At 45.6% G+C, this 14,658-nt stretch overlaps 1 protein-coding gene across 1 annotated transcript in view; it reads right to left on the reverse strand.

Annotated features, from left to right (window-relative positions):
* Window positions 1–363, reverse strand: part of UTRN (utrophin) — a 369,401-nt gene extending 369,038 nt beyond the window's left edge. Inside the window, exon 1 of the mRNA XM_061378712.1 lies at window positions 207–363. Within this exon, the coding sequence (XP_061234696.1) occupies window positions 207–285 (79 nt within the window). The 5' untranslated portion in view covers window positions 286–363. The remainder of the gene's footprint in view (window positions 1–206) is intronic.
* Window positions 364–14,658: the final 14,295 nt, after the last annotated feature.

Below are 14,658 nucleotides of genomic sequence, written 5' to 3' on the forward strand. Positions count from 1 at the left end.
CACTGTCTAAAAAAGAAAAGCGAGATCTACAATTACTACTACTTAATTGTAGGACAGCTGCATAAACAGCCTCAGTCACTCGCTGTACTACCAATATACAGACAGAAAAACAGTTGGAGAAGTGTGCTGTTTAAAAACGCAAGCTGATAGAAGAAGCTATACATAGAGGAGAAAATGGGGAAACAGTGTTTTTCTCCACAGCTTACCTGATCGTGACTTAATGATATCGCTGAACTCGTTATGTCCCCCATTAGGTCCTTCCTCCTGGTCGGAGACACGGGCCATGCTTGTGGGCTGGGGTATGCCACGGACACAGCCTAAATCCGTCGGGAGAGGGTTCCCATGGAGGGCCTCAGCTCAGCACCTACAGCGCAGGACAGGGAGCAGAGAGACACCGTAACTCCATGGGCTACACCAGGTGTGACTCCACATGGGAAGCGCAGCCATGGAGCAGCTGGACAACTGGCTAGCGGCCAAGCGGCTGCTTCCTGTGCATGCCCCTGCCAAGGGATGCCGTGTGGGACTTCTAGAGTAAGAAGGCACAGAGAGGTGCTGCGGGCCACTTTGCTCGCTAGCCATGAAGGTGAAGCCTCGGCCACCCCTGGGTGATGTGGCATCCCGTCCCCACCCGCACAACCCAGAGGGGCAGGACACAGCCCGGGGGGTGACACCGCCATCACCCAGCTGGCACCAAGCGCGACATCCCCACTTGAGCGGGGTGGCAAAGCCGGGGATCCCCGCTACTGCTAGGGGACAAGGGGCCGCCGCGCCCCTCCGGCCGGCCCGGGGCGCCAGAGACACGTGCGGGAGAAGCCACGAAGCCCCGTGCGGGGCGGGGGGAGGCGAGCGGAGGGACGGGCCCCGCAGCTCCCCGGCCCCCGCTCCCCCAGCGGGGATTTTGACCTGGGCGTGCCGGCACCTCCGAACCCGGGGGGTGCACGGCCCCCGGCACCCCCGAGGCGGGGCCGCCCCTCACCCCAGCTCCCCGCAGCGCCCGGTCCCGCCCCAGCACCCCCTCCCCGCCCGCAGGTGCGCCCAGCGCGGGCGTTGCGCCTCAGCCCCCCCTTACCGGCCCGGAGTTGGGGAACAAACTTTCCCCCCCACGCCCCTCCCTGCTCCCAGGGGCGCGGGGCACTGGCGGCAGCAACCCGGCAGCGCCGCCACTCACCCCGCGGACACGGCGGCGGGAGGCAGCCCCGCTTCCCCACGGCCCGAGCCGGCTCCTCCCCGCGCCCCGTCCCCGGTCGCTCCCGCGGCGCTGCGCTGGCGGACCCACAACTTTCCGTGCGAGCCGCTGCCCCTCCTCTCTCTCTCCCTCCTCCTCCTGCCCGTTCCCCGCCCCTCCCAGCCCGGGTCCGCCCTCGGCCCAGGCGCCCCCTTTGTCAGCCGGGCCAGCTCCGCGCGGCCCCTTCGCCAAGGGGGCGGGAGGCTCCGGCCGGGAACGGGCGGGACGGGGCCGAGAGGGCGGAGCAAGGCGGGGCCGCGTCTGGGAGGGCGGTGGGGCCGCCCGGTGCGGGGAAGTGTGGCTGTGCTCCGCTCCGCTGTGCTCCGCCCCTCGAGCCCTCCCGGCCTCACCTGTGCGCTCCCGCCTCCCCTCTCCTTCCTTTTCCTCCCGCACATAAGCGCGGTCGCGCAGCGCTCCGGAGCGAAGCGCACGGTGGGCAGGGCATGGCACGGCGGGCACCGCCGCGCTCTGCTGATCGGTCTCCCCGTCGCTTCCCGTGAACGCCGAAGTGGCACAGCAAGGGAGCGTGGCAAGGTGTGGGGGACGCTCAGGACACTCACAGCGGTGAGGCACTGGCACAGGCTGCAGAGAGAAGCTGTGAATGAGCCATCCCTGGAAGTGTTCAAGGCCAGGTTGGACGGCAACCTGGTCTAGTGGAAGCTGTCCCTGCCATGGCAGGCTGGTTGGAACTGGATGATCTTTAAGATCCCTTCCAACCCAAACTATTCCATGATATCAGCAGGAAATAGCTCTCCTAAAGCTCTCCTACTTTGGCCCGGTATTCCAGCCCCACCCCAGGGGGTCATTGATGGCCCCAACCCCCAGGGGAACTTCCCTGTGGGAAAGGGTAGAACAGCACGAGTCAGTGAAAGCGTACTGTGCTGGGTGTCTCGTCAGTTTCTGTGTATGAACAGGCACACACGTTACTAAAATACTTAGCTCACACTAATTAAGTGCTGCATTTGCAGTCTGGGAATGAACATAGTCTGTACTCACCTGCACTGTAAGGCTGCTGAGCACATGGCCTGTATTCATCATGGTGGCATCAGTGCAAAGTTTCTGGGCTATCAGACACTGCAGCCCAGTAATTCCTCGGTGTTACCTGCCAGGCCTCAGCAGTCCGGCCCAAAATGCTTCCACAGTTAGGTGCACTGCCAGTATTGAGTGCCTCACTGCCTTAATAACAAAACCAGATACTGGCCAGCAGCCTGCAGAAAAGAAGGTTCAGAATTTATTAGCTAGAAGAAAGAAGGGAGCCCAGGCTTGGCAATATACTTATTTTGTATCTCCAGAAAAACAGAATCTAGCAGGAACAAAATGAGGAAGATTTGTTTTCAGAAGTATTATTTCTTACTAGTGTACAGCTCATGAGTTTACAAAATACTACAAACAGCAATAATAAACAACGTTGTGTATTTTAGACCAAGCTAACTTTTCTATTTACCCATACTTTCTCAAGAAAACAAACCAAGCTACCTGTAAATTGTTATCATTATTCTAACTGCATTTAACATTTTTTCCTCAACTTTAATCTGTGCAGTACTTTGTAACAGGGACTGCGTCTTAGTGTTTTGCATCCTGGGATGGAAGGCCTTGCAGGCAGTGCAGTACATTTTTGCACCTCAGAGAAGCCCTGAAGGTGAAAGTACCAAGTTCTGATCATTCAATAGGTTTCCTGGGTGATTGATTCAGTGCAAATTAGTTAATTCATCCTTGATCTGTAAACCCCTGCATGATGTCTTAATGGCTCTTACTTGTAAAGAGGTAATAATAAAGCAAGCAAAGTATTGTGGTGGCTGAAGATGTGAATCTGTTGGGAATTGCAGATCATGGATGACAAACACCATCAAACCTCTCCCATGAGGACAGACTGAGAGAGTTGGGCTTGTTCAGCCTGAAGAAGAAAGCTCCAGGAAGCCTTATAGCAGCCTCCTAGTACCTAAGAAAGTACAAGAAAAATGGGGGCAGAATTCTGAATAGGGCCTGTAGGGATAGGACAAGGGCTCATGGTTTTACGCTAAAGGAGGCTAGATCCAGGCTAAGTACAAGGAAGACATTTTTTGCCATGACAGTGCTGAAACACTGGAACAAGTTGCCCAGAGAGATGTACCATCCCTGGAAAGCTCAAGGTCAGGTTGAATGGGGCTTGGACCAAACTGATTTAGTTGCGTATGTCCCTGCTCATTACAGAGGGGGGTGGACTAGATGGCCCTTGAATGTTCCTTCCAATCCAAACCATTCTATGAAACCACCAGTATCAATACCCATTAGCATAAGGCAGTGCTGAGTGGTTGGCTGGTAGTGTTGGAAAGATACTGTTTGTGTTTACGCCTCTTTGTTTACATTATGATGACACCTGTACCATGAAACAGCATTTGTGGTTAGAGGAGCACTGCTTGTTCAATACCTTCTGCCTTGCTGCTCTTTGGATGAACATGCTTCTCTGCCCACGTGTCCCCTCTGCATGCTGGATTTTCAATGCCCAGTCAGCAAAAAAACACCCTAATGCAGGAAGCCCATATTCCAAATGTAACCTACCTGCTTTTCATACAGGTCTTCCATGAACTGGACAAGAGATGTGCTGACCCATGTAACCCCATGCTGCTCAAGAGTCAGTTCAGACAAAAATTGTCATTTCTCACTGATGGGTATCTCACATCAATGTGGGGCCCAGGGATCCCAAATCACCACATTGCCTTGCCTGATGCAAGGCAATGCTAAGTGGAAAAGAAAGCCTTTTCTTTTGTAAGCTGTACTGAGAGGATTAGTCATTACAGAGGTTACACAAGACCGCTATCGGGTAGCAATAACTTTGATCGCTAAAAGCTGCAGCCAAGCTGATAAGCAGGAGCAGAGAGCTGGTATATCCCGTTTCAAATCTCCCTGTGTAATCCCAAGGTCCTGATTTTATAATCTTGCTCTGAAAGCACCTACGAATTATTTCTCAAAAAGAAACACATTTCAGTTTAACTTGGTAGCATTTCCTTTTTTCTCTCTTTTTTTTTTTTCCTTTTTTCCTCTTTTTTTTTTTTTCCTGTTTTAAACAGAAGTAGCATCATTATCTTCTTTGAACTGTGGAGCGCCAGCAGAAGAGTGATAGAATAACAAGACTCCACACTACCTCAGGGAAGCAGGAGAATTCTTTTCCTGGTATGTTTCAAACATGCCCCTCTCCAGAGCCATCCCCTCTCAGCTACTCATCAAAGCCTGAGTTTTCCAAGCTAGTTATTTAGACTGTAGGCTTCTCAATGTAAGAGCTGTAATTTTTATATCTGAGTCTTTAGGCACAAGTCCATCAGGGGAGAAATACATCCTACTCTTCAATACTCTGTGCATGTGTATGCTTTAGGTCTCTCTAATTTTGTACCCCAGTGGTTGACAGAATGAGAAAATAACGATTAACACAATTTAAAGTCAAACAACAAAGTTCCCACCTGGTTGTGCTTCTAAAACCTAAGTTTATCTACGAATATCTTGATTGCTGCAGACCATTAATGTCATGTGGAATGTGGTGCACCCTTCACCTTTCTGTGTAATGCAGAATAAATTAGGAAAGGAAAGGAAAAGTCCATGAACCCCTTAGGTAACATTAAGAAAGGAAGGACAAGGGGAATACAGAAAAAGAAGCAGTGAAGAAATGGGCTGCGTAGATGTAGAGCCCTTGAGCTTTGACCTTAGTAGATAAATACTTTATTCCTTAGTACATGAAAACAATGCCATTGTGAGGCTGTGAGCTCACCTTACCTTGTCTCCTTGTCTTTCCTTTGTTCTTAGCATTTCTGGTTTTAGAATGCATTCATAGTTGGTAGGATTACAATATAACTAGGAGTTTCATGTATCTCATTACCTGGAGATTGACTGCTATAATAATGCATGTGACCATTCATCAATGTTTTGTCATGATTTCAGAAACCATTCCATATTCAAGATGACATGAAATACCAAATGGATACTTTATAAGTAGAGTATCTTTATTGCCCCTTTCCCTGTAGCCCGTCATGTTGTTACTTGCAGTTAACAGATTGGGCAGGCTGTTACTCAGCAGGCACGTGAGATTTTTTTCCTGCAGACATTGCATCTTAATTCAAGTAGCAGCTCCTTGGTGCTTTGGTGCTGATGTACTGTACTAACCAGTCACTGCAAGCCCTTTACTATTTTCATTATCTCTAATATGAGGAGAAAATATATAAAAAGACGTATTAAATAAACATTTTCTCTCTGTATGTTCCTCTTGTGAGGAAAATGACTACATTTCTCTAAAAGCTTGGGTCAGGTTTATGTACAATTTCTTTGGCACTACCTTTGAAAAACTTCAGTTCACTAGGCAGACATATTTAGCTTGTTCATTTTCCTTTCTTTTGCTGAAATCTAAGTGGTTCGGAGTTATCTTTGTTGTTAACTAATTACATTATACAAAAATATCCAAAATCATCCCTAGCACAATTTTTAAAGGGGTGCGGGGGGCGGGGTGGACATGGGGGACAGGACACGGACACATAGCATTTTCTACCCTCAAGCTACTTAGGTTGGGATGTGATTTTAATGTTAGATTGCTTATTTTTATTCCAAGCTTAGCTGCCTTCGTGTGCATGCTCCTTCCAAGATCCCTCAAGAATTAAAGCCCTGTTGTAGCAGGGACTGTAATACATCTTAAGAAATTCAAGGCTGTTTTGCCACGCAGAATTAGGGGCCACCAGGTGCAGGAAACAAGAGGGGCAGACTGGAGCAATCATGATAAACACGCGACCTGGGGTGCAAGATACTCTCTAAGCAAAATGCCCATCTCCTGCACTGCCACAGGTCCACCTGACTGCCCCTGTGTTATCATTTTCTGTCCTTCTCTTTCTAAAGAGAAAGCAGTGTATTCCCCTTAGTGTACCTCCATTTCTACAAATTGGGATAGAATCACAGAGTCATAGTTAGGGTTGTAAAGGATCTTAAGATCATCTAGTTCCAACCGCTCTGCCATAGACAGGAACATCTGTATCTTCAGTAGATTTCTTCCACTCTATTTTTCTCTCATTAGATTCAATATACCTATTGATTAGATCAAAATCAAGGGAATATTGTGTGCATAAAATACATGAAAACTGTGTATCTTAAGTTTCAGTGGTTTTTTATAGCTTCATTATAAAACCCCAGAAAATTGAACTGTATTAATAGAAACGCTGACATCCCTTTGGCTGCAGTTACATTAATTGAAGCCACCATAATTTAGCTTCATTCTGAAGAATATAACCTCTAAAAGTACATTAAATAAGAGTGCATTAATGAGCAATTATACTAATCAATTTACCCTCTGAACATAACTCTCTTAACTGCAGCAAAGAAGACTGGAAAAAAGAAAACCAACAACAGAAATACCTCTGAAGACATGGACTTCTGGCCAACACTGCGAGGCAATCCTCTGCAAGGGCAGGCGTAAGTTGCTAGTCAAAGTCACTCCCAGTATGACTTGTTTTCTGTTTCTGTTTATTTCAGTCTTTTTGTTTCTTTCTTTCACTCATGGCTATTTTTTCAGTGCTGTTCCATTCTCATTTGAAAAGCTGATATGTTATACATTGGCATAGGTTTGTAGCTAGACACAAATACCTAATGCTTGTACAATTATAGAATAAGTATACTTTATCAGCAAGCTTATCAGTTAGTGGTTAGAATAGGGAGCAGGATTCCTGTGTTAACACAACATATAAAGTTGGGTAACTTGCCTGGTTTTAGTAACTTGGTTTACTCTATATATTAGGGAAAAAAATAACATCTTCCATCATACGGACATTATTTATTGGGTGAAATTATACAGTAGTTAGCCAAAGGCAATTTGAAAACACTTGAAAAATGAGAGTGCTCACTACTCTGTGAAAATAGTTCCCAGTTGAAAAGGTGTTTCTTTGTAAGTCTTCATTTTAAGGGTAGGCAGTGGGAGAAGATGCAGCTTTGTCTTACTAAAATTAAAAGTATCTCCGTAGTACTCTGTGAATGCTCCCCATATGGAATGAATACAAACCAAATGAGAAATTAAAACAAACAAACAAACAAACAACCCCACAATTTTTCACAAACCATCATTGTATTTTACAGTTATTTCCCTCACTTTAGATCAAACAATTAGGTACACATCACTGTTTCTTTGTCGTTTCTTGTTAAATGATCAATGTGGATGCTTTGTACTTGACCCCTTAAGAAATTCCCTAATCGGAGGTAGAATTCAAGGTTTTACGTACAAGATTGCACAATTGTTAATAAAATCCCTCTCTGTTGGAAAACACTCTTCATTAACATCTTTACGTGATAATGGCAGCCCCTGGGACACCAAAAGCACAGAAACCGGTGCTATGGATGATGTGTCCCATTTTCCCACCCAGTAAACACTTTCCATCTGATTAAACTCTCCCATAGGCTAGACTTGGCAGCTTGTGGGGTTTTTTGCCTTCCCAGATCACATGTGGACATGGGTGGTTACCAAGGCTGAGACAGGGGCCAGGCTTTGGCATTGATCTCTCCAGCTGCATGACAGCTGCAATCCAGAAGCTGCATAGCAGCAGCACACTCTCTGCCCTGAGCAAACCCTCACATATTCAGCTTCCAACCACAGATGGACAGCCTATGGCCAGGAGAAGCCTTGACCAGGTTTTGCCATACCCATCATCATGAGCGTGCCCTTAGGCCCTCTTGAAATCACCACTGGTCTTACAAGATTACCATTTAGCCACCTGTTTTACAAAACATGTAGAGTTTTTTATGTGCTGGAATCCTAAATAACTTTTAATTACTACTAAGTGAGGTTTTATTTCCTAGAAAAGACAAGGATTTTGGCTTTTAACTAAAACAAAGTCACAGTGATAGCTTTGGATATGAACCTTATGTGTATCTACATTTTTAATTCTGAGCAAATGAATAGCTCTTATTAGAATACAGAATCAATTACCAAGTTTTATACCCACCAAAGACTTTAGTTATGAGTTAGTTTTGCAGTGTCTGGTTTTCTGTGGCTGAAGGAGATGCTCTGCAAGCTGTGGCATCTGTGGCCCATTTGGGCCGCCTAGGGCATCTCACTCTGTGCCACTCCACATTTTCACACCCATTTTATGAAAATTCAGCCTGATGAAGTCAGTTATCACAAGGTACAGTTAAAGCTATGTCAGCTAATGGTTTAAATCATCTTGACTGAAGCCCCTCATTCCCTTCCTGAGCTCCTCCTCAAGCAGGCAGTAGTGGGGCTGCCCCAGGGGCAGAGATCAGCTCCTTTGCCTAGCCACCCTACTCCTTGTCCTACTGGCGGACAGGCGATGTCCTGGGGTGCCTCTTGAGACATTTCCCCTGTGTGTGCAGCCCTCTGTCTGTGCAGACAGGGCCAAGACTGAGGGCTGAACCTAGTGGGCACTGTGGGTTTCCAAGTGGGATGAGTACTCTGATACTTTGCTTTAGTCACTGGGAGTGTTTGAAAAGAGCACGTGGACAAGACCTCCACAAGCAATGGGCAGTGTTGACACAGATGAGCTTCACACCTACGACAGGCAGGACTGCAAAGGGTGTCCTTGCTCATCCCACACCAGGCATGCTGGACCAGGCTGACTCCTGACTGGCACAGGAATTACCTGCCCAGTTAAGGAAAAGAGTTTGGTTCAAAGTACACAGTTCTTCAGGGAATGAGAAATTTTCTAAGAGACATTTGCCAGTTCCTCATATTATTTTGCAGCTAGTTAAATAACTGCTGTGTGAGAAGCTCTGCAGGCAGTAATTATTGCTCCATTTTCTTCTATTAGGCAGTCCTGAACTGAGCCATGAAAATTGCTTTGAAATCACAGCAGACAAAGAGGAAACTTTTGGACATCATTTATTTTGGGATGTTCCAAAGCTATCTTCCAAACCAAAAAAGAAGTCCAGCCCTGCCAAGTCCTTAATCACTGAAATGAAGAAAGAGACCACAAAACTGAATGAAAAGATGATTGAAACAATTTTCCTACTCTAAAAAAAAATAAATATCCTTTTTTGGAGTTACTGTCAGAAGAAAATGAGGGAGCAACGAAAACCCTCAATAAATCACTGATGTATCTAGCAGAGGTGACCCGCAGAGGCCAAGCATTTGAAAAGAGAGCAGTGCTGGAGTTTGTCCTTGCTAGGAAAGAACTCGTACATGGACTTTGCATTTCAGAAAACAAAGCCTTGCTACCATTTCCAGAGAAACTTCCAACTGTGTGAGAACAAGGATCTTCGTAAGAGCATCGGCTATATTATGCCATTATAACATAAGTGTAACAAAATATCCCAGCACTTCTGCTTCAAGCACTTACAGACTTATCTTGAAAATGTTTACTAGGTACAGGACGACAGTATTATTTATAGCACAGAGGTACCAAAGGGCTCAGTCTGTCAGGATCAAATGCCATTGGGCTCGACAGTATGTAAATACAGAGCAGTAAAGTCCCTCAATTGTACAGCTTGTGCCTGGCCCAGGACAGAAGGTACGTTTTAGGACTCTATGAATATGATCTGACAAATGCTGTAACTACTGTCAAAGGGACCAATGTATATTTAAAACGCAAATGTATCCAAGCTCTGGCAAACTCAGAGTTTAAATCTAGTGAAATATGATGCTGTGAACATGAATAAAAAGACAACAGCAAACCAAACTGTATGATTTGGAAAGCTAGCTGCGAATGAAACTTAATTTTAGTGCATCCTGCAAAACATTCACTATGAAATATAAAATCACATCCTTGCCCTGAAGTAGCAATCACCAGCTAGCAACATTCTGTCAGCATCAGACCAGAAACAGTCCTGACAAGGGAGGTGAAGAAGGGGAGTGCAGTAGAGGATGGATTTCAGCAAGTATATGACATGCTAGGGATGCAAATGGCTTTGGAAGTTACCAAACACAAGAGCACAGTTCCCAGCAAAGACCCCTGCAGCCTCGCTGTCCACCCTCCACCCTTCATCGCTGCACTTGTTTCAAGTGTTTGTGTGTTTTAAACTTCCTGGCACATGTTACTTGGACTGTCTGGGTGGGATTCAATCAACACATTCGAGACAGGGACCGCACTATCCCAGGCACCCTTTTACCCCATTTACATCCTTTACCTCTGGGTAAAGGCTTCTGCCCTCCTACTATAGACAACCCTGCCACTCAACCTGACTTCAGCCAAGCTGGTGGAACTGGTCAGGGGGAAATGCTTTTACTTGTGTTTAATCTGTCTTGTTTGTTAGCTTTTTCTTATGCAATTCTTAAATTCTTGCTTTTGTATTTTGAAGCATGTCCTCCCTATCATATGCATGGTACTGAAGCCCACAAGGTACTACTCAGTAGCATTATTTTCCTCAGGAACTGGGAGAGCTTACTTTTCCACAGAAAGGGATTTGCTATTTTAAGTATGGAATGAGGTGCATGACTGCTCCTGGAGGTCTCACTCCAAAAAAGAGAGTAAAGCAAAACCTTGGATGTCTCCCAGCATGGGACTGAACCCAAAGGGGTCTTCTTTGCCAAAAAGGACCAAAAAAGCCTCAATTGTGCATTCTTAACTAAACAGAGAGAACTATTAAAATATCATAGGCAAGAGCATTACAGCAGGCTCTGAGATGTATCTTATGAGATGTCCACAGCCCACCACACTGATAAATATAGAGGTTGTTGTGCTGCAAATGACTCTGTCTCCAGGAGTGTTGTGGAAAATCTGCAGGGAACAGCTTTGAGATGACCAGCAAGATCTGGGTACATACGCATCTCTTCACATCCTAACATTTTGCTGCTTCCCTGTGCTCCATTACATACCTCTGCTTGTTACTTCTTGTCATGTAAAAGCTTTGGTCCATTTCAGTCTTGTGCTTTGGCAGTGCCGAGACCTCAGCTGCCAAAGAACGTGACTCCTCCATCCTGTGGTTACACCAAGAGTCATGAATAATAATAACGAGGATACATGTTACAACTGCAGCTCAGTGAGGCTTTTTGTTGTTTCTGCTTTATACCTCCTTGGACATGAATTGTAACTACAGCAGGTTAAAAAACCCCAAGCAAAACATTTAAAGATCATGATTTTTAACTTAGAAGCCATTAAAATACTCTGCCCACCTCAAACAATAGCTGATTCATTTGTGAAAACTGATTTATTTATAAAGATGCAAAGTGCAAAGCTGCACCAAGATCTCAGAGCAAGGGACTGAAACAAACAGTATGTTATGAAACCTTCCACTGGAACCTGCAGAAGATGAACTCTGTGGCAGAGGGAGAAACACAACAGGCAGAACATCCCAAGCCTTAGAACAAGAGGGTAGGGGCTTCTTCGGACGCCAGAAATAAACCACTTTAATAGCTCTTTTTAAAATATCTGTTGGCCTCATTTGTAACACTGTCAAATGCCACAAATTTTCCAAAGGGCCTTCCTCTGTTTCCTCCCTCCACATCTCTTTCCCACGAAAGCCAAAGCCTGTATTTGTTTTTAGGAATAGCAACCAATAAACAGAGGCAGAGTAACACTAGCAACAGGAAAGAAACGTTATCCACATATAAAGGAAAACAAAACCTTCTCAACAATGCCTGAAGAAGCCTACAAGTCCTAGGGCTGATCCAGAAACACTGCTAATCTAAGATTGCTTTTCACCTTTAGGATATGCTTTCAAATTCAGCCAAAGCTGTCATTAATAATTAATGTAACACTAATTTTTGGGTGCTCTCTCCGATACACATTCAAGATTACACCATTCCCGCATGACACAACTTTATTTGTAGAGTATTTCTGTGGGTGGTGAAGTAATTCAGATGCTCTCTGCATTCTCCTTAAAGGACCTCCTCTCCAAACACAAACCGTGCCCAGCTTGGTTTCAGTGCTGAGCTCTGCTTTTTCCCTGAGCGTCACTTGGTGCAGTGAGAAGGCAACAACCACAGAAAGCAGTGAGGATCCTTGATTCGCTCCACACACCCACAGCCTGACAGCAGCAGAAGCATCTCTGCATCCCTCACATGCACCAGGCACAGTGGGACAGCACCAGACCATGCCCTGGCCTTACTAGTTTTGGCCCCAGCCCATCACTACAGTCTTTACCAAAACCAAGCCTCTACTTTTTCTTCCTTAGCAGGAATTTTCCATTCACTGTTTCAGCTGGAAACCATCCACCTTCCTGCACCAGGAGAGGCAGAAAGAGGTCAGGGAGAGTGAGCCCTAAGCGCTACATAAGGCTTTATGTTTGCCAGACGCTCAAGTAACTGCGAGTCTCCCTCCGCTGTAGGGTGGGGTCTCAGAACCACCAGCAGAGACAGCCACTTGCTGTCCCATCAGAGCCAGACCACTGGAGGAGTTGTGCCTGTCCACAGTTCTGCTGCTTAAGAATTGTCTAGCCCTTGCAGACTGGCACAAAGAGGCTTTTCACAGAGGTCCAGATTTCCTTCAGAGCCTGTCCCATCTTTATATACAGGAACTCGTAGGTTTAGTCTGGGAAGGTCTGCAGATTGCCAGGGGGCTCTAGGGCAAGAAATCTGTCAAAGAACGTGTGTCACAATGCATCCTCAAAAGAGCCTGCTTTCTGATTCATTTAATCTTTCCTGGAATTTAACTTCTTAGCCCCAGCTCCTTTGTGCATGATTTATCTTCAGACGGTATTTGACTTTTGCAGCAGTTGTGATCCACTTTGTTCTGGAACAGCTCCGTTACTTTGGATGTGTAGAGCTGAAGACAGGACAACTTGCAGGGCCAAGTGGGTGCCCAACCAGGCAGTTCTGTGACAGGGCTGAGCCACAGAGTAGCTGCCAGCTGACCAGACACTTCCCTTGCTCTCTTCAGTGTTTCTACTGGGTCTGTTGCTCCAGCACCACTGTTGAGCTGACTCCAAAGCAGACTGCTTCAGCACTAAGGGCAGCAGTGGGATGCCAGGGAAAAAATAGCCAAAGCATTGTCCCTTTGGCAAGCATTGCCCCTTTTGGCCACCAGTATATCTATTCAAGCATAAACCTGTACCACAGCACAAGTATGATGAGAAGAAGAGCCAAAAGCAGATGGCTGAACGGATCCAGGCAACAAAACCACTGGTGGTGACCTCAAACTGCTCTTTTGTCTTTTTGTCTTTGCACGTTGTTTTGAGACACAGGAAAAGGATTTAATAACATACACATTGGTATCCTGTCCTATTTAGTCACCCAAGAAGTGGTGACATATGGGGCTGATGAGACACCTATAGGCACCCAAGGCATCTTAGGTGGCACCAAAAGGCTACATTTAAACAGCAGAATCCTACCTGCAGCTTCAGACACCAACCTGAAACTGTCAAACATCTAGACTGCCAGGACAGAGCAAAGTTCCCTTGAAAACGGGGGAAGGGCCACTGCCTCCATCCATCTGGTTGCTGCTGTATGTTAGGGGAGAGGAACGGCAATATTACCAGCTGATAGCAAGCTCATCTTTTTCTGACCTATCATGCACAGGTTTCTCTCTAACTCTACAGAGAAGGCAGATACCTATTATTTCTTTGAACTGGAACAGGCCTTCTCTCTCTCTCTGATTATGTATGTGTAGACAACGAAACCATCACACCACAGTAGTATTATCTGACCCCACTTTTACAGATTTTCCACAGGAATATAAATGCTGCCAGATTCCCCAAGAGGTGGAGATATCAAATGAATAAGACAGCACTGAATCCATGTCACACACCTGCATTAACCACACCTGGCACACGTAAGGACAGCATCGTATTCAAGAAAAATACAAAATGGAGTATCTGGGGCACAGAGCATGTAAAGGTGTCTGTAATAGTAATGTCAGAGGGATGGCCTCGTGATAGAAAAGGAGTGAGATTTGAAGAAATGTGAAATAGGTTTTATTGGGCTAACTGTACACTTAGGAAAGGTAGACAAGTTTTCAGTCACAAAACAATCAGGAGGCTGTTGCTTTCATGCACACAGAACAGCATCTGGTACAGAACGCTAGCAGCAGCAGTATGGAAATGAGGGGAGAAGCATTACAGAGGAAATTACCCAGAGATTCTCATAAAATTAAAAATCCTTCATTATCATGATGGGTTAACTTGGGACACTTCTGGGATTTTGCGATCCATGCACATGCGTGGTGAAATTGATGCTTTTTACAGTCCTGCTACCATGCTAGGATGAATTGCTAGGATGGTTTCTAGTTTTAAAACTACAGTGCAGCTAGAAAGAACTGCGGCACCAAGAAGATTTCATTTTAGTGAAATTGCCATTAATGTTTCACCTAATGTGAGCCAGTTTTCTCCTTCACTTAGATAAATGTATCCTTAAACACTCCATGTTCCATCTGATTGCACTAACAGAATTCAGAGCAATTAGTGATGTGTTTCTTTTGTACAATAACAGACTGAACACCTGTCTTTTATATAACTACATGATTATATTTTTGTTAAGAGTAAAATAAAGAAAGTTAAATACTAACTTGTTTGGAAGAAGTAGATTTAAATCAGAGGGACAGTAACAG

The sequence above is a fragment of the Neopsephotus bourkii genome, unplaced genomic scaffold (genome assembly GCF_033783945.1).
Source record: "Neopsephotus bourkii isolate Nb327-2 ecotype Australia unplaced genomic scaffold, CSIRO-AGI_Nbou_v1 NB_1767, whole genome shotgun sequence".
NCBI classification, from domain to species: Eukaryota; Metazoa; Chordata; class Aves; order Psittaciformes; family Psittacidae; genus Neopsephotus; species Neopsephotus bourkii.